This window comes from Nerophis ophidion, linkage group LG08 (genome assembly GCF_033978795.1).
Source record: "Nerophis ophidion isolate RoL-2023_Sa linkage group LG08, RoL_Noph_v1.0, whole genome shotgun sequence".
Lineage (NCBI taxonomy): Eukaryota > Metazoa > Chordata > Actinopteri > Syngnathiformes > Syngnathidae > Nerophis > Nerophis ophidion.
In genome coordinates, this window is record NC_084618.1 from 50,592,792 (window position 1) to 50,617,210 (window position 24,419).

General features: G+C 38.4%; 1 protein-coding gene across 3 annotated transcripts in view; it reads left to right on the plus strand.

The window, feature by feature from the left end:
- Positions 1 to 3: 3 nt before the first annotated feature.
- uts2r2 (urotensin-2 receptor 2) overlaps positions 4 to 24,419 on the plus strand; it is a 64,220-nt gene continuing 39,804 nt past the window's right edge. Inside the window, exons 1-8 of one of the 3 annotated variants that reach the window (XM_061908840.1) lie at positions 68 to 206; positions 935 to 1,028; positions 3,683 to 3,909; positions 6,285 to 6,339; positions 12,397 to 12,472; positions 20,573 to 20,637; positions 21,225 to 21,281; positions 23,776 to 23,929. In XM_061908840.1, coding sequence (XP_061764824.1) covers positions 3,693 to 3,909; positions 6,285 to 6,339; positions 12,397 to 12,472; positions 20,573 to 20,637; positions 21,225 to 21,281; positions 23,776 to 23,929 — 624 coding nt within the window. In that variant the 5' untranslated portion in view covers positions 68 to 206; positions 935 to 1,028; positions 3,683 to 3,692. Of the gene's footprint in view, positions 207 to 934; positions 1,029 to 3,682; positions 3,910 to 6,284; positions 6,340 to 12,396; positions 12,473 to 12,596; positions 12,640 to 20,572; positions 20,638 to 21,224; positions 21,282 to 23,775; positions 23,930 to 24,419 lie in introns of all 3 variants that reach the window. The other 2 variants (XM_061908838.1, XM_061908839.1) reach the window with 2 other exon arrangements.

A 24,419-nucleotide genomic window follows, 5' to 3' on the forward strand; every position in this document is an offset into this window, starting at 1 on the left:
CTACGCCAACCCGGAAATGGAGTGATTTGGGTGGCAGTGGCGCGGTGCGTACTAGTATGTAGTTAGCAGGCGAGGCAAAGACAACAACCTCGTATGACAGCCTAAACTCCAAAAAGCTATAGACTTGTAGTGGTTTAAATGGCGCCGGTGCGACAGAGAATTGCCAAGGGCTTGAATGCTACTGAGATAGGAAAGAAAATCAAAAGGTGAGACAACAAAACTACCTTATTTCCTTGAATTGCCGCCCGGGCGCTAATTAATTTCAAACCTCTTCTCACTCCTGCGCTTACCAAAGGCATCCGGTAAAAGTAAGCATGCGCTAATTATATTAAAATCTCTTCTCACTCCGTCACTTACCAAAGGTATGCAGTAAAAATTTGAATGTGATGTAAGCTTGGACCTTAAATCCTACGGAATAGGTCTTAACGGCCTGCTGAAACCCACTTCTACCCACCACGCAGTCTGATAGTTTATATATCAATGATGAAATATTAACATTGCAACACATGCCAATACGGCCTTTTAGTTTAATAAATTGCAATTTTAAATTTCCCAGGAGTTTCGCCTTGAAAACGTCGTGTAATGATGATGTGTACGCAAGACATCACGGGTTTTTAGGAAGTATGAGCGCTGCGCACGCACACAGCTAAACGTCGTCTGCTTTAACCGCATAATTACACAGTATTTTGGAGATCTATGTTGCTGAATGTTTTGCAATTTGTTCAATTAATATTGGAGAAGTCATAGTAGGAAGATGGAGATGGCAAGCTTTAGCCTTTAGCCACACAAACACACGGTGATTCCTTGTCTAAAATTCCTGGAGGTGAAACTTTACTATGGATCACAGCGCGGTCAAGCTAACATGAATCACAACGGAATGTCAACCAGCAGGTTTCGGTGAGAAAATTGTGGTTAAAAAGTCGCTTCTTACCAGAGAAAAGGTGAGGTTGTGCCGTCCATAGCTGCCGTCGACTCCCCTGAGACACTGCGCGTCAACACACCTGTGGAGACACACCTCTGACTATCAGGTAATATTAAACTCACTAAAACACTAGCAACACAATGGAAAGATAAGGGATTTCCCAGAATTATCCTAGTAAATGTGTTTAAAAACATCGGAATCCGTCCCAATGCAATCGCGTTTTTAAATTTTTTTTTTTTTTTTTACTTTCTAGTCCGTCGCTATCAATATCCTCAAACACAAATCTTTCATCCTCGCTCAAATTAATGGGGAAATTTTTGTTTTCTCGGTCCGAATAGCACTTTTGGTTGGAGTCTCCCATTAAAATCAATGTGAATATGTGAGGAGCCCCCACACTTGTGACGTCATCGTCTGCGACTTCCGGTAGAGGCAGGGCATTTCTCTTAACACCGAAAGTTGCGAACTTTATCGTGGATGTTCTCTACTAAATCCTTTCAGCAAAAATATGGCAATATCGCGAAATGATCAAGTATGACATATAGAATGGACCTGCTATCCCCATTTAAATAAGAAAATCTAATTTCAGTAGGCCTTTTATCTTCTTCCCTTTATGCTGCACTTACCAAAGGCATGCAGTAAAAATTTGAGTGTGATGTAAGCTTGGACCTTAAATCCTACTGAATAGCTCTTAATCTTCTTCCCTGTATGCGATTTCAAATTACCGGTATTGAAATCAGTCTCCTCCATTTTGAAAATGATGACAGGGGAAGTGTCACTCGTGACGTCACGAGTTTGACCAGGCGGTAATACTAAGCATGCGCTAATTATTTTGGGAAGCAAGTTTGACCCGACAGTAATTCAAGGCAGGCGCATACTATATGCCCTGCGGCAATTCAAGGAAATAAGGTATGTTGGCTGGTGTAAACGTGGAAGGCGAGTTGTGCCACAGTCAAGTACATTACTATAAGCATTACACATAGCCGAAACTACAGTGACGGCATACATTTCATTATATTGTGTAAAATATGTCTGGTTCTTATACCTCACAGAAAGGTGCTCAAATACAAATTATGTTTAATGATATCCAACTGATAGTCATTTAATTCAGTGTTTTTCAACCACTGTGTGCCGCGAGAGACAGTCTGGTGTGCCGTGGGAAATGATCTAATTACACCTATTTGGGTTCAAAATATTTTTTGCAAATCAGTAATTCTATTCTGCAAATTGTGTGTTGTTGTTGAGGGTCTGTGCTGTCTAGCGCTTGGCAGAGTAACCGTGTAATACTCTTCCATATCAGTAGGTGGCAGCCGGGAGTCAATTGCTTTGTAGATGTCGGGAACAGCGGGAGACAGCATGAAGGTAAAAAGGTATATAATGCTGAAACCAAAAATAAACAAAAGGTGAGTGCCCCTGAGAAAAGGCACTGAAGCTTAGGGAAGGCTATGCGGAACAAAACTAAAACTGAACTGGCTACAAAGTAAACAAAAATAGAATGCTGGACAACAGCAAAGACTTACTGTGGAGCAAAATACAGCCGAACATGACATTACAATTAACAATGTCCCCACAAATAAGGATAAGAACAAGTGAAATATTCTTAACTGCTAAAACAATGTAGATGCAGGAAATATCGCTCAAAGGAAGACATGAAACTGCTACAGGAAAGTACCAAACAAAGAGAAAAAAACACCAAAACTAAAAGACTACACACAGGAAAACAGCAAAAACTCTCAAAATAATTCATGGCGCGATGTGACAGTTAATGACAGTACACCTCTTTTGAGACAAGAGCTATAGTGATGCATGTTTGCTTATGGTTTAAAGTTATCCAACAATTGCGACAATGACTTGTTACTGTCAACTGAGTTTTGTTTTTTAATGATTTCTGCTGGTGGTGTGCCTCCGCATTTTTTAATCGCAAAAGAAGGCTCAAAAAAGGTTGAAAAACACTGATTAAATTAATTCCAGTGTGTTTTCGTTTATTTGTGCTGTTTAATGGACACGAACGTTACCTCCAAAATGGTTGTTTTCACCATGTATTCTCCATACTGAAAGGCTAAAATATTTTTTTCACGTGCATAAAGGATTTCTTTGTATCTTTTAAATATTCTAAAAGTGTGGACCTAAGAGGCTCTGTGTCACTGCTCTTTTAGTATGTTTTTGTTTCATTGAAACAAATCCTTGCATTTAATTTGAAGCACAATTTGGTTCGTTTTGAGTATGTAATTGTTCGACATTTAAATACAAATAAACACTTCCACTTACTAGTGCTGCAAAATGATAAATGTTTAAATAAGATTCATCACACTTGAATTTAGAGTAATCGTGATTAATCACGGTAAATTACTTGCGTCAATAATAAATCAACCTGAAACAGATCCCAATATTTTGACAGAAATGCAATTTTATTCTCTCAAGTACACAAATTGCAAAAAAAAAAAAAAAAATGTATGTCATTTATTTGCTCAAAACAGTTTTATCTAAAGTCAGCAAGATTTCCTAGCAAGCACACCAGTCTGATGCACTGACATATGCATTTACCGGATCACAGGTAACAATCTGAGGTTTAGGTAAAAGCGCATGTGCGCTCAAAATAAATTGCGCTATTTATCTGCAACTACATAGTACATAATTAAAATGTGATACTTTTTGTGATTACTTTTTACCTTAGTGTAGTGTTTCTTCAGCAAACCTACAATGATATAAGTATGATTTGTGTATACTAAAATAGAAACATCTTCTTTTCCCTCTTTTCACCAGGGGCAATGCAATGCGACAGGGAACTATGTGGTGGAGTTCCAGAAGCCTAACAGCGTTTTTGCTGGTTTGTTTTTGTTTGAGCGCGGCAGCAACTTGGCTGTACGTCACGTCTTTGGATCCTGACATTACAGAAACGTTGGTCAGCCAGCGTGAGCATGTGTCTCCACAGCCCCGGGTTTACATAGTGCAGTGCTCGGAGGACTACGAGAACTACAAACGCTACCCAGGTGAGTTTTTCTTCCACACTCCCTTATTTTAGCAATCCAGGTCCTGTACCTTGGATGGAATGAAGTCAGACCAGTCATGATTACACATTTTGGATACAATGTGATTTCAATAGAGCCCACTAGATGGCTCTGCAACACAGGCATATTTTTATATATTTGGAATTGACTCTGAACATGACAGAAAAATGTTTTAACTGTAAACAGCACTCCATTGTTTTCCACTTAAAGGGAGTAAGACACGAGGAGAAATAAAACAATGAATTAAATCAAAGTTACATTGTTCAATCAAACCAAGAAATGTTACAAGAACACCACCTAACACCGGTTATGTTACCATTAGAGGTCTAACATCCATTTTATACCGCTTTTCCCTTTCGGGGTTGCGGGGGGGGGGTGCTGGAACCGATCTCAGCTGCATTCGTGCGGAAGGCGGGGTACACCCTGGACAAGTCGCCACCTCATCGCAGGGCCAACACAGATAAACAGACAACATTCACACTCACATTCACACACTTGGGCCAATTTAGTGTTGCCAATCAACCTATTCCAGGTGCATGTCTTTGGAAGTTTTTCCATATATGCAAAAAATTACAATGTAGAATATTTAAGGTATTTGAATAGGCTATATAATCAATGAAAGCCAACATTAGTTGCTACATTCTGCCATTTTGCTATAATCAGCTGACAACAAGTAAAGATAATGGGTGTGCATTCATGCATTGTTTTCGTTATTCCGTGCTAAAAGCCTGAAATGGGCGGGATATAATGCCCTACTGTACTTTGTAGAAAGCAAGCATTCTCTAAGTAGCTGCTTGAAGGTTGCAAACGGCCCCTTTAAAAATGAAACAATATCATTAACCACTGCAATGTACAGGGTTTCCCCAAGATTGCTGATATACTTGTGGAGGTGAGGCTAAAGGCGTGGCCAATATGACATATACAATTTGCATGACCAGCAAAGAAAGATTCATATATATATTCTTTACAAACGTTATTATATACATTTCAAAACAAATCTCAGTTATTCATGATTAGTATTAACATGTAGGGCTGCAAGATTGATATAATTTTGATTACGATTATGGCTTCACGATCATGAAAATATAATAATCGTAAAAAACAACTAAAGAGCCTCGCAACGTACATGCAAGTCCTGGAGCTTGTAACGGTGAAACGGATGAGTGACCGTATAAGTGGAAAAAATGAAAACTTCTGCAAGAAGTTTTGGATATTATCATCGATACTATTTATTTGACACAGCGCTAATAATAATCACTATACTGAACAAAAAAAGTAAGCCATATAATTTCTGCATTGAAGTAACCGCGGACGGTGATTTATAATTGGCCAATAAAACAGAATCCGCTGATAAACGCAGAAAAATATCAGGAAAATGTACATAAATGTGAGTGAAACGTTGTCATTGTGAGGAGAATAAATATTTGTTTGGGAAAATAATGTGTGCTGGAACGCTTATTCACCCCTAAAACACGTACTAAACTAAACATCAGAGGTGTGGACTCGAGTCATATGACTTGGACTCGAGTCAGACTCGAGTCATGAATTTGATGACTTTAGACTCGACTTGACAAAATGTAAAAAGACTTGCAACTTGATTTAGACTTTAACATCAATGACTTGTGACTTCACTTGGACTTAAGCCTTTTGACTTGACATGACTTGCTACTTTCCCCAAAACCCAACGATTAAAAAGTTATTCAGGAACGCTCCGTATCTTCCATTGTGAACGCCTAGCATTTATCCAAGCCATAGTTCGGCTGCAGTGCAGGGTTTTCCACACATTCATTTATTTGTGGCGGCCCGCCACAAAAGAATTACGGCCGCCACAAAAAATAAAAAATAAAATTAAAAAACAAAAAGAAAAACTTAATTTTTTTTAAATGTATTTATTTTTTTCTGGCTTTTGGCTCGCTCGACCGCTCATAAAAGCAATGGGACTCTGTCTGTGAATGGAGCTTGTAGTTACATATTATATAAATATGTAAATATCATATTAATATGTATATAAATATGTACATAAAGTGTTGTAATTATATTCCCACTCCGCGTTCTTCTTGGTCATCGCCGCCGCCGCTGCCACCCCCCCGCCGCTCGACCACACCACCACAAATAGATGCCTGACCTGTGGGAAACACTGCAGTGGAACAACCCACTTTATGATCCCCTGTTGAAGTCAATGGATGTTGGGCTTTAACACTGTTTAATGCACTGTGATGCTATGAGAATTGATAAGAAGTAGCTGATTCTGACCAAATGTTGAACGCATTCCAGTGCATATTTAGTCAAGGAAACGTAAACACAAAAGTACATATTTGACCACTTTTTGTTTGAACAATCACCACTGTCCCCAGCAGGCCTCCAAGGTGAACAGCCTCTGGCATGTTACAACAAGTCGTGTAAAGGAAGTTGGTGAGTCAGATCCGTAATTTTGGGACAAAGATTGGTTCTAAGGACCTGATCGGTAGGGCTGGCAGTCTGCTGCGGCAGGGAGAGCTGCCGCCTTGTCAAGGTGCGGGTGACGCAGTCTTGCGAGCATGGCTTCAGTCTTACCGCCGACAGGTAATGGGGATTGACCTAATTCATCTGTAAAGCCCTGTAAAAAAACATCCCGTATCTTCCATCAAAGTTTTATAAAGAGTACATGCTGTATGTAATGTCATAACAGTCACATTTGTGATAGCGTAATATTTACAGTTTTTTGGTCATTTTAAGGCAGCACGGGGGAAGAGGGGTTAGTGCGCCTGCCGCACAATACGAAGGCCCTGAGTAGTCCTGGGTTCAATCCCGGGCTCGGGATCTTTCTGTTTGGAGTTTGCATGTCCTCCCCGTGACTGCTTGGGTTCCCTCCGGGTACTGCGGCTTCCTCCCACTTCCAAAGACATGCACCTGGGGATAAGTTCATTGGCAACACTAAATTGGCCCTTGTGTGTGAATGTGAGTGTGAATGTTGTCTGTCTATCTTATCTATGTTGGCCCTGTGATGAGGTGGCGACTTGTCCAGGGTGTACCCCGCCTTCCGCCCGATTGTAGCTGAGATGGGCACCAGCGCCCCCCGCGACCCCAGGGGGAATAAGTGGTAGAAAATGGATGAATGGATGGATGGTCATTTTAAGCAATGGTGAAACTTCTTTCTTGGACGTGTTGATTTCACAGAACTCATAGTTACAAATGCTACTTCTGTCAACAACAGCATAGAGAGCTCTTGTGTGTTTGCTCCCACTAATCATGGCAGACTATGTGAGATATGGCGACGAGTACTTTGAGACAAATGAGGATTCAGAACCCTATCTTTTTTAGCCTAATTATACAGAGGATGAGCTGGTTATAGAAACTGAGAGGGTGAAACTTCAGAGTAGACGGGGTCCCAGAGTGTCTGCACCGCGACAGGGCATAAATGCCAGTGGCACAACATCAGCATAACTTGGTGTTGTAAAAAGTGGAAAAAGCCAAGCCACGCCCACAGAAATTGAGTGCTTCTGGTGTATTTAGTGGCACATAGTTTAACATGGAAAAGCTTCATGTACCTGAGGAAGAAGATACTTCCCCAGAAGACTGCATCACAACGAATAAAGAATTGTTTTCACTAACAAACCCTGCAGTGGTAGAAACTTTTTCCATCCATCCATTCATCCATCCATCCACCCATCCATCCATCTTCTTCCGCTTATCTGAGGTCGGGTCGCGGGGGCAGCAGCCTAAGCAGGGAAGCCCAGACTTCCCTCTTCCCAGCCACTTCGTCCAGCTCCTCCCTGGGGACCCTGAGGCGTTCCCAGGCCAGCTGGGAGAGGTAGTCTTCCCAACATGTCCTGGGTTTTCCCCGTGGCCTCCTACCGGTCGGACGTGCCCCAAACACCTCCCTAGGGAGGCGTTCGCGTGGTATCCTGACCAGATGCTACTAAACAAGTTTTCTGGCTCCTCTCGATGTGGAAGAGAAGCGGCTTTACTTTGAGCTCCTCCCGGATGACAGAGCTTCTCACCCTATCTCTAAGGGAGAGCCCCGCCACCCGGCGGAGGAAACTCATTTCGGCCGCTTGTACCAGTGATCTTGTTTTTTCGGTCATGACCCAAAGCTCATAACCATAGGTCAGGATGGGAACGTAGATCGACCGGTAAATTGAGAGCTTTGCCTTCCGGCTCAGCTCCTTCTTCACCACAACGGATCGATACAGCGTCTGCATTACTGAAGACGCCGCACCGATCCGCCTGTCGATCTCACGATCTACTCTTCCCTCACTCGTGAACAAGACTCCGAGATACTTGAACTCCTCCACTTGGGGCAAGATCTCCTCCCCAACCCGGAGATGGCACTCCACCCTTTTCCGGGCGAGAACCATGGACTCAGACTTGGAGGTGTTGATTCTCATCCCAGTCGCTTCACAAAACTTTTTCCACCTAACCATAATCAATTGGAAAAGACTGCTTTTGCCAGTTAGACCAGATGGACAAATGTCCAACGAGTAAGTCATCGTGATATTAAATGTGATTCATGGAGCACATACTATATACACAGTCGAACTTACCATCTACATACGGTACAAACATAATACGTGGGCCATTACTTAAAAGTTAATTTGATTGTTCATTCATAGTAGTTCATATCGTTGTGCTTGTTTCTCAGTCAGTACAGTTAGTTGGCCGATTGCCACTGAGGATCAAGGCGTTGTGTTTCTATGCCAGAAAATAAGTTTATTTCTGTTTGCTCTTACAATAACCATCTCGCAATAGCTTGGTTAATACGGTGGTCACAGTATGTAAATGGAGTGTTGTTGGCCATTTTTCAATATTTTTAGAGGGCTTCATAGGTGAAAAAAAAAGACTCTAGTTACCTGCATTGTTAGCCTCTTGCTTGCAGTTTGTCATTATTTAGAACGCACAACAAAAAGACAGACATGTGTTCTTGTCTCACATAAGGGGTGTGAATGAAGAGTAAAAAAAAAAGTGCAGTTCTCTTCTAAGTGGGTATCACTCTAGTTAGGAGCTTTATCTGACATCAGTCAAACAATTTGATGCAATAAAAAATGATAATTTAGATTATAGAAAGGTGATAAGAAAAAAACACATGTCTTTCTTTTTTAATGCAGTCAAACTTGTAAAATATGGTAAATACAAGGTGGTTAACAATGCAGCTAATTTGAGTATTCTATTATGCCCATGAAGCCCTCTAAAAATGCTAACAATGCTCCATTTACATGTTGTGACCTGAATATTAACCAACTATTAGGGATATTGTTATAAGCACTAACATCAAGGAACTACTTTTAGCGGCGCTGTAGTCACAGAGCGGTAACTAGCTTATGCAGCTATTGACATACCGAGCCGGTGAGCTGCTTCATCGCCTCTGAGTTGGTGAAAGTTTATTCTATATTATAAATAAAGAATCCCACTTCTATAGTAGAAAGTTGTTGCCATAAAGGGAGAAGTTGGTCAACTTTAACATTCAACTTAAACCCGGAAATGGCAAGAAAGGTTTTTGGATGTTTTTTTAGAGCGCTTTATAGGTGGAGTAGAGGGAATCAATTAGCTCAATTGTTAATTGACTTTTGCTAGTGTATATTTAGAATGCATAAAACGAAATACATATGTGTTCTTGTTTTACATAAAAATTGTGAAAAATGGGCCAAATTCCCCAAAAAGTGCAATTCCCCTTTAATGACCTCTAACTTTCTTGCATCACTGATGATGCTTGTTGGGATTTAAGTGTGATTCTGTATGCATGAGGTGTGGTTGGAAAAAAAAAAAAAAAAATTCCTGTTTTTCTTCCACTCTGTCATGGCAGCTGTTTCACCTTTACACACACTGTGGTTTTGGCACTTGCTGGAAAAGAGACATTCTCTCCCCTTGGCCTCACCTCTTTCTAATTCCACCTTGAATACCTGCTCTGCCAATCTCCCGCATGTTGTTAAAACTGGTCTCTCTTCCTCCTCTCATGTTCACAACCAGTGTAATAACTCTATTAATCACTATTTTATTCTGATACAAGCTGCACACTGCCAGCCTACTAAACATGTTTTCTAATAGTAGAAGTACTTCAATCATCCATTAAATTAATGATGGCCATGGTGCAATGTAGTCTTAAGACAGGCATGAAAGGTTATGGATTCTGCACACTCGTCTTACAAGAAGTGTGAGAGTAAAGGGTGGAGCAAAATGGAGAAGGTTTGACTGTTTGTTTCTAGTTAGTGAGGAAATAGAGACTTTTTGGCTTCTACTGTAATTGATGCATGCATCAATTAGTCACCTTAAACAAAGTCCACTTTAACAAATAAATATCTTTGTAGTTTGTACATATAGTTAAAATTTAATTACATTTTATTCATGAGGTACATGGGTTGTACTTGTATAGCGCTTTTCTACCCTCAAGGTTCTCAAAGCGCTTTGACACTACTTCCACATTGACCCATTCTCACATACATTCACACACCGATGGAGGGAGCTGCCATGCAAGGCACTAACCTGCACCCATCAGGAGCAAGGGTGAAGTGTCTTGTTCAGGACACAACGGACGTGACGAGGTTGGTACTAGGTGGTGATTGAACCAGGGACCCCGGGTTGCGCACGGCTACTCTCCCACCGCGCCGTGCCGTCCCTAAACATCACATGTTTACAAGTAATTCTCTACATTTTGCATTTAAATGTAAACATACCGGATCCTGCCAAAGGATAATTTTCACCCGTAGTCCATATACAACCAAACAGGTTTAAAACTACAGGTACATGAAAACAATGATGCATAATACAACCCCAGCAAAAAAAATATGGAAAACTTGAAGGATGCTTTTTCAGTTGTTCAATTTTGTAGAAAAAAAAGCACATCACAGACAAGACACAAAATTATGGTCATTTCAAAAAGCAACTTTCGGACTTTAAATAGACACTAAAAGAAATCAAGTAAATAATTTATTGTAGTTATCAACAGTTATACGGAGCGGATCACAGCGTTCACTATTTACGTCAACAATTACTACTGTGCTAATCATGGCAGACTTCATGAGAGTCAACACCTTCTACTTTGGACGAAGGATGATCCAGAACCTTATGTTTTTAAGCCAAAATATTTTGAGGATGAGATACACGTTTTCAGATGCTGTATACACTATAGCAGATCCAGGTATAGTTTACTTTTTTTGATTGATTGATTGATTGAAACTTTTATTAATAGATTGCACAGTTCAGTGTATATTCCGTACAATTGACCACTAAATGGTAACACCCGAATAAGTTCTTCAACTTGTTTAAGTCGGGGTCCACGTTAATCAATTCATGGTAGGACTATGGCTGGACAGTGGACTCTAAGCATTGTGTAGCAGTATTGCTAAATGTTAAACAATAATTATATACTACGAACATAATACAACTGTCACTTTATGTACAATGTCCGCATTCAGTTGGATACCGACTGATGCGATGTTTACATATTTCAGTACAATAATTGTTTCCCGCTTAGATGATGAATTATTCACAATTCTCACACCTGTTTGTATAAAAAAAGGTTGGGACAAAATGAGCATGTCGTCATGTTTTCCAAACTATGTTTTCAGGCCTAAGTTGAATTTCAAAGTTGACCAACTTCTCGGTTTATATCCATAACCTTTTACTATACAAGTGTGAGGCATGATATATTATCTAGCAAAAACTTTTACCAATTCAGAGGCGTCGTAGTCACAAAGTTCCTTCTTTTTCTCTATCTTTGTGTTGTGGGGCCATAGTAGCTCTTACATGCACATACATCCTCCACTTTTGCCATTTGTAATACAAAATAGCGTATAGTTGTAACTTATATCTGCCAGTAGACTCGATATGGAAGTGCTAAAAACTACAACATGGCTAACAGGTCGAAGACGCAGTCAAAGGGTGCTTGGCCTAGAGGAGGACCCGGCACGTACACAAGACCGCCCATCAAACGGCGCAACCTGAAGAGACTGTCAGAAAGAGACTTGAAGATGGTCTGTAAACCTAAAGCTATGCAAATTTGACAAAATAACCACCATTACATGTTAGGTAGACCAAAATAAAGTGTTTTAAATGTCCATCCATCCATCCATCCATCCATTTTCTATCGCTTATTCCCTTTGGGTTTGCGGGGGGCGCTGGTGCCTATCTCCGCTACAATCGGAGAAATCATAATATGACCTCTTTAAGGAAGACTGTCACTCTGAATAATTATTTTGTGGACACCTCAGTCCTCCTCATGAGCACATTAGCATCTCTCCAGGAGTGTACTCAAATTGACATATTTCTGTCTAAAATTTGTTGTACAGCAAATCTCATTCTTGAGACTCCTCTCCAAACTAAATTCTTTTGAACCGATCTACTGCCAATGATCAGTTTTGTGACTTAATTTGGAAAACAATTCACACTGTAAACTGCATATACTTTTGAATATAATTATTTCTGCGCACCACCTTCAATTGAAATTGCATGTACATTAAATGAACTAATTTTGCAACTCCTCTCTGTCTCTCCTAGGATGCACACCTCAGAAGTGTGGGCGGGCTGTCGCAGACGGTTTGGTGACAATAGAGGAAGTTCAGGTCCTCAGAAGGTGAATATTGTCAAATAGGGAACGTGTCTCATCTTTATTTTCTTTGCTAGTTCTTTTTTTTTGCATGTCTGCCTTCGAGCTCAGTGAGTTTAGTGAATCACTTCTAAATCTGTTTTTGGACCAGACTGGCTGAGAGGGGACTTCAGCTGGCTGGATCAGAGGGAGGAGTGAGTATATTGCCAAGTAAAACAAGGGGAACTATTAATGATTGGGCAGCGAGCATGCCTCTCTACTGTTTTTTGATATTTTTCTCGCAGGCAGTGAATTTATTTTCATAATTTATGTGCTTGAAATGTTATTGTTACGTTATTTTAGGCTACGCATATGAGTAATGGAACTAGATTTGGCTCCAGTCGCTATCACTGTTTTTTGATTAAATCTGTACACATAGTATTTTTCAGTTCCTTTTCCTATAAATCTTGGGGGGTTATTTATTACTCTATATCTAAAAAAAAAAAAAAGAACCTCTCTATTTTGATCTTGACGTTGATCCTAAAGGTGCTTATTAGCAGTTTACTAGCTTTAAAAGTTGGGATTATAGCTTTGTGATATTCTTTACACACTGCTGTCAGTTTTTAATGCAGTACCGCCTGAGGCATCGAAGGTCATGGGCCTTGCTGCTTACGTGCAGTGATTTCTCCAGATTCTCTGAACCTTTTGATGATATTACGGACCGTACTTGGTAAAATCCCTAAATTTCTTGCAATAGTTCGTTGAGGAATGTTGGTCTTAAACCGTTTGACAATTTGCTCACGCATTTGTTCACAAAGTGGTGACCCTCGCCCAATCCTTGTTTGTGAATTGCTTAGCATTTCATGGAAGCTGCTTTTATACCCAAATATGCCAGTTTTTTAGAAACATGTTGCAGGCATCAAATTCCAAATGAGCTTATATTAGCAAAAAATAACAAAGTTTATCAGTTCGAATGTTGAGTATCTTGTCTTTGTTGTGTATTCAGTTGAATATAGGTCGAAAATGATTGGCAAAACATTGTATTCTGTTTTTATTAACGATTTGGCTTTTGTAAAAAAAACAACTAAAAAACATATTAGATTCTTCCAAGTCAACGCCCTCCAGATCTACGAGCTAGTAGAAAAGGTTTAGCCAGGTTTTATCTATAATTTTGATCGTAAATTCTGATTCCAACTGTCCTTTATGTATTTAGGTAACTGTCTATTTAATAATATTTCTTAACATAACTTCGATATAATTAAAATTTTAGTTTAGTTATGTGTATTTATTATAGAGGTGCTCAATATTCTAAGATGTTAATGGCTTAAAAATTAGTAATCATATATCTTTTTCTGACGATAATGCAGTCAGATGAGGTTATTACCTGGATTTGTTATGACCCCATTAAATTGTGCTGTGCTCTACACAGCGCCATGTTAAAAACTATGTCTGCTGTCTGGAATTACTTCTAAGTTTCACTTTCGAACAGTAAATTTGCAATTTGTAATGACTGTACAGTGCTGGTTTATATTTTTGCAGAGTCCAATTAATAGAGGGATGAAGCAGTGAAGTTAGTTCTTCTGTAAATATGTGACTGTTATTACGATAGAGGAGTGGTGTACTGTACCACTCCACTGGTTAACTATAATTTCTTGGCGACTTATTGTTTTTATGTATTTAATATATCTTTTACCTCCTGTATTTAATAAAAGTCGTTAGTTTGTCCTTTTGTTGAAGTCAAATTGAGAGCAGGTCTAGCAACTCCAGAAATGCATGTGTTTCACAGGGTATTCTTGGGTCTTGAAAAGTCTTAACAATTCTCAAATCCAACAATTTGAATTTAAGGCCTTAAAATGTCTAAAATTCTCTAAAATCTCATAAAAGGTCTTAAATATGATTTTGAAAGGTCTTAAAAATATATCGTTACTTTGATACTGATGTCTATGCATGTTTTAAATACATTTTAAATGTTTAGATAGTTGAGGACGCTATTACATAACAAAATAATTAAACTAATGTTGGCTACTTGTCCTAGGCTACTCGGTCAGAATTTATTGCGCATCACTAACCAGTGTGTTGTGCGCGCACAGCATTGTGTTGTTACAGCTTAGAATAGCAGCGGAGAAAACTTAACGAAAGCCCACGACAAAGTTGAATTATTTGCATAAGATGGGTGAATGCAAGTTCAACGATTTGTGGCTCCGGAACAATCAATGTATTGCTTAGTTGAAGGCGGTCGATGGAAACGTGTAAAGTGTTCAGGACCCGAATGAGGCGCCATTGAGGAGGAAAGCGTTTGTAAACATGACGGTAAAAGTGAATGGAATGATAATGTAAAAGTGAAAAATCTGGGATAAGTCTGTCAAAAGCTGCTGAAACGCCACAAACACTTGCACGACTATACAAGGATCAACATAACCCCCTAAAGAAGTGTTATGTGGGTAAAGTGGTGCCAATTGTCAAAAGAGATCAATATGAGTTGTTTATTAGTGAAATCCTACTATTTCGTATAGAAAAACACGCTAATTTCTCTGTAGTAGTAATGTATTCACAGCATTAAAACGATAAAAACAACTTAACTCTCGTATATTTATTCCAATAATTTCAGGTCAGCCTCTCAAGCATAATCTTTTCTCCAAGTTTATACAACAACTGACATTAAAAGCTATAAAGTTGTCTGTTAAATGTTTACGCTCAGTTTATGGTGGGGTGAGGAAACCAAGGTTGATTTGCGAAGGCCATCTTGTCATGTCTAAATAAAAAACAGTCCTTGTTTGTTAGCAATATGTTTTCAAAAAAGTCACAAAAAAGGGTAAACGTGTTCATACATACCAGATCCAAAATGAGTTATGCAAATTTTAATGTTATCCACACTATTCACATTCAAATTCTTGCAAACCATAATCGCCTTCTTTCTTTTCAGACAATTGCTGTGTCTGCAGACTGTTTTTCACAACTTTGTGCAGATACAGTAGTAGTACTATAGATGTTTTTTATCTGTTCGCTCAATTCTGACAGCCGCACCAACACTGCATAAGTTAACTGTTAAGCTTTAGCAGAGTTGCAATGATGCTGACATTTTTTTCAAATAGTTTACAATAGAGAGGCTTCTGGTGTATTTAGTTAGTTTAAACATTCTGTTTTCCAATGTGAAAGAGCAGTGAATAATTTCATACACTTACAATTCATTCTGGCATCTGGTTTTCCTTTATGTCTTTGTACTTTGTTGATGGATGTGAAATGGTCTTCATTTATATTCTTTATGTCAAGTCAAATTGACTTGTTGAAACCTGCAGATAGATACCCTTATTTTATCTTCTCTATCTGATTTACGTTGTGTATATAAATCCTCTCAATATCTTTGGGATAATGTTACTGTTTGCAGCTTGCTGTCTTCTAGTTCTTTGTTTGCTGGTTCCTGTTCCCTGTTTCTAGTTTGCCTGTTCCTGGTTCCTGGTTTGTGTTTTTCCTGAATGTTGGACATTAAATCATGTTTTCCCTCACCAATCCTATCATCTCTGCATCTTGGGGTTCGTCACCACCTTTACCTGACATTGAGTTTCCAATAATTTCTACAACTCCTATTTTTTATGATAGAGTGATTGGAACACATACTTGATGGCCACAAAAAACATTCATGAAGTTTGGTTCTTTTATGAATTTATTATGGGTCTACTGAAAATGTGACCAAATCTGGTGGGTCAAAAGTATACATACAGCTAATATTTGGTTTCATGTATATTTGGTATAGTTGGTTCATTTACTCTCTGCAAAGCACCAGTTCCGTTGGCAGCATAACAGGCCCAGAGCTACTACTTGACGGTAGGATTGGTGTTCCTGGGATTAAAGGCCTCACCTTTTCTCCTCTAAAAATATTGCTGGGTATTGTGGCCAAACAGTTAAATTTTTGTTTCATCTGACCACAGATGAAACAAAAGGTCTTATCTTTGTCCATATGATCAGCAGCAAACCTTAGATGAGCCATAAGGTGTCACTTCTGAAGCAAGGGCTTCCTTCTTGCATGGTAGCCTCTTGGTCAATGACGATGCAAAACACGCTTGACTGTGGACACTGACACTTGTGTTCCAGCAGCTTCCAAATCATTGCAGACCTGCTTTTTGGTGGTTCTCGGTTGACTTGATCATCCTGACCAATTTTCTCTCAGCAGCAGGTGATAGCTTGTGTTTTTTTCATGATCGTGGCAGTGACAAAACTGTGCTATGCACTTTATACTTACAAACAATTATCTGTACAGTTGCTCTTGGGAACATAATCTCCTTTGAAATGGCTCCAAGCGACTTTCCTGACTTGTTCAAGTCAATGATTCGTTTTTTTAGGTCTGTGGTGAGTTCCTTTAACTTTCCGGTTGTCTCGTTTGTAACTGGTTCTAATGACTGCAAAAATGAGCTCTATTTAAATGGGCTCAGTCATATCAACAGGTGTCGTCCATCATAATCACTCACATGAAGTTAAGAGGCCATGTCATGAAGCTAATTTCATTTGATTGAAACTTTTCTACATCACCAAAATTGATAATGTATGTTGCTGTATGTATACTTTTGACCCAGCAAATTTGGTCACATTTTCAGTAGACCATAATAAATTCATAGAAGAGCCAAATTTCATGAATGTTTTTTGTGACAAAAAAGTATGTGCTCCAATCACTCTTATCACAAAAAAATAACATGACATGCCATGACATTATGTTCTTTACAAGTGTATGTGAACTTTTGACTACGACTGTATATATGTATGCATGTATAAATTGTATGTATACAGTGGGGCAAACAAGTATCTAGTCAGCCACAGATTGTGCAAGTTCTCCCACTTAAAATGATGACAGAGGTCTGTAATTTTCATCATAGGTACACTTCAACTGTGAGAGACAGAATGTGAAAAAAAAAATCCAGGAATTCACATTGTAGGAATTTTTAAAAATTTATTTGTAAATTATGGTGGAAAATAAGTATTTGGTCAACCATTCAAAGCTTTCGCTCATGGAAGGAGGTTTTTGCTCAAAATCTCACGATACATGGCCCCATTCATTCTTTCCTTAACACGGATCAATCATCCTGTCCCCTTAGCAGAAAAACAATCCCAAAGCATGATGTTTCCACCCCCATGCTTCACAGTAGGTATGGTGTTCTTGGTATGCAACTCAGTATTCTTCTTCCTCCTAACACAACGAGTTGAGTTTATACCAAAAAGTTAGATTTTGGTTTCATCTGACCACATGACATTCTCCCAATCCTCTGCTGTATCATCCATGTATCTATTTTGGTATAAACTCAACTCGTCGTGTTTGGAGGAAGAAGAATACTGAGTTGCATCCCAAGAACATGGGGGTGGAAACATCATGCTTTAGGGCTGTTTTTCTGCTAAGGGGACAGGACGATTGTTCCGTGTTTAGGAAAGAATGAATGGGGCCATGTATCGTGAGATTTTGAGCCAAAACCTCCTTCCATGAGTGAGAGCTTTGAATGGTTGACCAAATACTTATTTTCCACCATAATTTACAAATAAATTCTTTAAAATTCCTACAATGTGAATTCCTGGATTTCTTTTCCACATTCTGTCTCTCACAGTTGAAGTGTACATATGATGAAAATTACAGACCTCTGTCATCATTTTAAGTGGGAGAACTTGCACAATCGGTGGCTGACTAAATACTTTTTTGCCCCACTGTATATATGTGTATGTATGTATCTGTATATATGTACAGTATGCATATATATGTATGTGTGTGTATTAATGAATGGATGGATGGTGCATTTTCTCTCCTTATATTACTGGTCAAACTAGCCGCCATCTATAATGCAAATGTTGTAACACAGAACAGCTGTTGCAGGAAAGGAAAAGAAAACAAAAAGAAAAATGTGTTTTTATGACTGAGCTGTGTCCGGGACTCAAACCAGTTGTCTTTGTCTTCCTTTCTCCCCTTCTCTCCCCATTTCTCCCCCATCTTATACGGAGGATTGTGCCCTCGATTTTGTCTTGTGACTTGAATCATTAGCGTGTGTACACTACAGCCTGTATTGTTAATGTGATTATTAATTTCATTTTAAAGTTATTTTGTTGTGAGCCGAATTATTAGACAGAAGCTGTTTCATTTCTCATTGCAGCAATTCGGCTGCACTTTGTAGCCTATAAGCCTAATAAGTTCACTATCGATTAGTTGTTTAGTTATGTTATGTTCCGAAATGATAGTTGTCTGTTTTCATTAAATGTGCATATGAATAAAAAGACTTGTTCGTGCATTCCGAATGTATTGTTTGGTTTTTAGCAGGCACATGAGTGCTGTCCGTTGCTGTATCTGACATTTTTGCACGTGAAACATTTTTGTCATTGTTTCTTGTGTTAGGCTTAATATATTAAGTCTAACACATTTTCTTTGGTCGGATTCAGTTAAATCTACTTTTATATGGAACATTTTTGTGGTGTGTATCATAACTGATTTTACTGAACAAAAATGAGTACATAAGTAATAAAAATCTGTTAATCTTTCCCCCACAAATCGGTCAAGCCCCCCTTTAGGCCCAAGAGCGAAAAATTCATGGTGCCGTCCCTGCTTTTGGTATTTTCCCCAAGAAGCTTGTCAGCTTGGTGTTGCTTCTGGTTAGCTTTATGTTCTTTTTTTGGTTACACTACCATCCATAATCGCATTTGTAGTCATCAAGTTAAATCTATGTGGGGGTTTTGTTTTTTCAGCTTTTCTTTTTTGCAATTTTTTATATTGACATTTTATTTTTCAGTTGCAGTATAGTATATTAAATACCACATTTGCAATTTAGAGACAGTTTCTTTTCCCTGCTCAAGCTTGCTGAATTCGGCTGCAATACAAGATCTATTGAACACTATTGAATTTCTTACAAAGGTTGACTCCAAATCCCAGCGCTATACTTGAGCCTCCTGATATTTACAGTTCAAAAAGTTGTTTTCTTGTTCATGATCTAGTCTTCTAGGTAAGATATGTGTGTAATATATGCTGGATGAGTTTGTGTAGTACCCAATGTTCCTTTTTTCTTGCACTAAAACAAAAAAATGCCAACTCTCCAGATAGCAGGAACTGCATTAATCAGCCATTGTTTTCTGTGAGTGCCCACATTTTATAAGTTACATTGGTTTTGTGTCTTAACTTTCAAACTATCATAGCACAGATTTTTGCAAAATTTGCATTATCAACCCGAATCCTATTTTATTTGTCATGATTAAATACAAACACTTGTATTGTCACTCACATTAAAAGTCATTATGTATTATTTGTCAGTCAATGTGGTAGTGGATGGATGAGTATCAATCAATCAATCAAAGATTATTTAAATCGCTCTTAATCACAAGTGGTTCAAAGGGCTACACAAACCACAACAGCATCCTCGGAACCCTTGAAAGGGACCGCAGATGGAGTGGTCCAGACTTAAAACAGCTATCACCATCCTCCGAATAACAATAAGCATTGGTATATTTATAAGAACACTAAAATAATATACATTACAGGTGTCAAACTTAAGTGCACAGGGACCAAAAATTCTAAGCACTCGGTCGTCCGAACAGGAATAATTGGTTTAATAAATAAGTGGTGTTGTTTTGAGTAAATGATTGCTACTTTTGGTGGTAATCAGACATTTTGTCTAAGAAAGGTTAATGCAATGCATCTCATTAATTCCACTGTGGCTTCCAAATTTGCCATGCTGGCCGGATGCACGTTGCGTTTTTGTGATTATGCGGGTCAGAGGAAGTTTGACACCAATAATGTACATTATGTCAGTGTAATTATAAAAATACCTAAATCACTCCTTTATTGTATGAGGATTTTATTTAGCGTTAGTGCAATTCCTTTTATTTGTCATTTAGTTTTTATTGTTCACATTTAATTTCCCTACTATAATGGATTATAGCACCTTTTTGGGTTCTACTGTACTGTTCTGAGGGCAAAAAAGACATGGCATGTCCTAATCCCAGCTGTCTGTTCCAAGCAAGTCTCGCTCTTAGCCAATTATATGCTATGCTTTATATAAAGTGAGACTGCGACTGCTGAGAATAAAAGATATGTAACGCTAACAACATTCAAGGTTTGAGTTTGCAACCAACGACCATGCTGTGTATGCGGTATTTATTTGTGCTAATCCTTGTTTGTTTTGACCCTAAAAGGCCTCCATCTTGGACCTGCACTCAGGAGCATTGTCAATGGGGAAACAATTTGTCAACATTTACAGGTGGGAAACTAAGTCATTTTAAATTATTTTTACATGAGATCTTTTCCTGCATTTGATTGCCGGAATGTCTTCCATAATATGTAACATTTGCAGGAGTATCTTCACCCAAAATAGTTGCTCATTAATCTTGCTGATATGCTGTTTTTTGTGAGATATCACTTCCAGGTCCAGTGACCCGTACCTGTACCCATTTGTCACCGCAAGCGAAATATGATTCTTTTTGGGATCATCTGCTCTTCTCTATCCTTTTCCCACTATTCATGTCCACCAACACCCTCATTAATTTCACTCTTAGGTTTCTTCCATCCGTCATCCCACTAGGCAGGTGATAGGATCCTCAGGGAACACAATCTGGGCGACTTTAATCAAAGTTCAACTCCATTTCACCCTACACCTGTTACTTATAAGGTTTATCACGTGAACAACTTTGACATAAGCAGTGTCATTACCCAGCCTAGGAGGTCTTAATCTTTTAATGTTTGCCAACAGATCCAACTCTTTTACGCAACAATTGTGTGTATTCTGTTTGTTTTGTCTCCTATTCTGATCTCTGCCTGGTTTTGTATGCATCTGGAACCTGGGTCCAGGTATTTTGGGGATCAGATCCAGGAAGTGTTCACAGAAGAGGATTTCCAGCTATACAGGTGACCAAATAACCTTTACTTTTAAAGCAATCCTTTTATTTTACAGTGGATCTGCAAATGTGACTACAGTCTGTTCCATGCTGCTGGACGTCCAATAATGTTTGAATTAAATAATTCCCATTTCTGGTTTTAATGTTGTCAATATAGCATATGTTTATCCTATAGCATTGCGGTTTTGTGTTGACGCCACAAAAATAACTGAAAACCGAAGCTGAAAAAAGCAGTGGCTGAGTAAAGAAACACTAGGAATATTTCATATAAGGATTAGTTTGACCAACATGTTGTGGTTTTCAAATTTAGTAAACATAGCCTATGCTTGCACTTTGGACATAATCATTTTTGTGAGCGCAAAAAATATATCATCTAATCTCCTATAGTCTTGTTTTTTTTTAAAGAGAGAGAAAGACTAATGGTCGCCATCAGACAAAAACATTTTACCTATTATTTTGACTCTGCACCGAGGAAGACCATATTTATTAGACTCATGTATTTTAGATTTACTTTAGGTGTTTCATTTTAATGTGTGCACCTCATTGTACAGCCGTCGTCAAAAGTTTACATAAACTGTCTTGAGTTTCCAATAATTTCTACAAGTCTTATTTTTTTGTGATAGTGATTGGAGCACATACTTGCTGGTCACAAAAAACATCCATGAAGTTTGGTTCTTTTATGAATTTATTATGGGTCTACTGAAAATGTGACCAAATTTGCTGGGTCAAAAGTATACATACAGCAATGTTAATATTTGGTTACATGTCCCTTGGCAAGTTTCACTGCAATAAAGCACTTTTGGTAGCCATCCACAAGCTTCTGGCAAGCTTCTGGTTGAATTTTTGAGCACTTCTCTGGTCTAAATTGGTGCAGTTCAGCTAAATTTTTTGGTTTTCTGACATGAACTTGTTTCTTCAGCATTGTCAGTTTAAATCAGGACTTTGGGAAGGCCATTCTGAAACCGTAATTCTATCTCAATTTAGCCTTTCCAGACATGTTGGAACACCCAACTGCACCCAAGACCCAACCTCCGGGCTGATGATTTTAGGTTGTCCTGAAGAATTTGGATGTAATCATCCTTTTTCATTGTCCCATTTAGTCTCTGTAAAGCACCATTTTCTTTGGCAGCAAAACAGGCCCATAGCATAATACTACCACCACCGTGCTTGACGGTAGGCTTGGTGTTCCTGGGATTAAAGGCCTCACCTTTTCTCCTCCAAACATATTGCTGGGTATTGTGGCCAAACAGCAACATTTTTGTTTCATCTGACATCACATGGACAAATATAAGACCTTCTGGAGGAAAGTTATGTGGTCAGTTTTGATCTTAATGTGAATGGCGTGGTATGACAATATTAACATAGCGCATACAACAATTGTGTCTAATTGCGAAGCCAGACTATAATCTATCAAGCCTAAAGTCTTGCATAAACAAACATTACCGAAAAGAGTGGGCCTATTGATCTAAATATAGATAGTATCGACACCAAGCTAGGTATTGGCATTGAATCGATAATAGCGTGGTTGAATCGACTCCTTTGTTGTATTTTCAAAATTACTTGATTTTCCTCAGAGTTTATTCGACGGCAAACATAGGTTTTTTTTTTTTTTCAGCACGGTATCTGCGTAGCATATTAGCTATTTTAGTGGTTCTGTTTACATTTTTAGAATTAAAAAAATTGGTTACATTGTTAATTGTTCTTTTTTTTTCTGCAATGGTGACTTTTCTCAGACAATTGTGGGTAGAGGGACGTGAAAGGAAGAATTTATATACCACTACATTGCTTTAAATCAGTATTTTTCAGTAAGGTTCAAGATGTTTATTAGAAATATTCTTCTTTTTACTTTGCAGACAATTTGAGTTTGAACAGTTTCTTAAACTGGATCATATTATTACTTTATTTGACTTATGTGATTAATAATGCCATAATTTAATTACATATACTGATGACATAGTACATAAATGTCTTAAGTGCTTTTCTCGTCTTTTGTTGAGAATAATTGTTGTACATTTTTAGTAGCAGCTTATAGTTTGCTTTGTACATAATTTACGATGTTTGCAGATGCACTAAATCATAAAATTTTAAAATTTTTGATTCAATAAATAATTGAACTGTTCTCTATATCCAACATTATGTATTATTCTAACCAATCTCTTTTGTAACACGGTTAGTGAATGAAGTGTTCTTTTGTTGTTATTTTCCCACTTTTCTACACAATACATCAGCTATGATAACGTTTGCAAGCAGTAGAGAATATGGTGTGTTTCTTGGTCCAGAACATATTTTGCTTTGTTCATTATTGAAATATTTCCTGCCACTTTATTTTGTAAATTTTGTATATGAGTTAAATTTCCAATTAAATGGATAATCTATTACTACACCCACCCTTTATGATGAAAAAGAGATTAAATATTCAATATGTAGCTGCTTAAGCCCATCTTGGACAACCCCTTGGCGAGTAAAGCTGCCTTAACTTCTGTAATGTTTGTTCTCACTTTTAGAAATGTACGCGAGCGAATCCAAACTGTTATTGCAGAGACGTTTGGTTTGGACCAAACTCTGATGTATCTCACCAAGCCCACCTTCTTCTCCCGGATCAACTCTACAACAGCCAAGACCCAACATGACGAGTACTGGCACCCACACATTGATAAGGTATTTGATAGGTTCCGAGTTCTTGATATATTTTGTGTGCTTGGCTTTTGAGCATATTCTCCCTGTGATCGCATTGTTTTTTTCTGGGTACTCAAATTCTAAATTAAGCATAAGTGTCAATATTATTATGAATGGTTGTTTGGCTGGCTGACTGGCGACTAGTCTGCCTGGTGAAGTGCGACCCAAATGAGGACAACCGGCATGGAAAATAATGAATATAAAATGGATGACTTTTTGGGTGCTGACCAAAATGAAAGCCATTTGTACTATAAATACACTGGCTGATTTTATAAATTCCCAGAATTGTAGTAATAACATTGAATACTTGATGACTTCAGAATTACTTTTTGGCTTATTGTGTATGTGTATGATGGCTCTTCCAGTCACTACAATGTTCAGCAGGGATGCCCACACTTTTTGCAGCAGGCAAGCTACTTTTTAAATGATCAAGTCGAGGTGATCTACCTCAATATGTAAATGCATAAATATA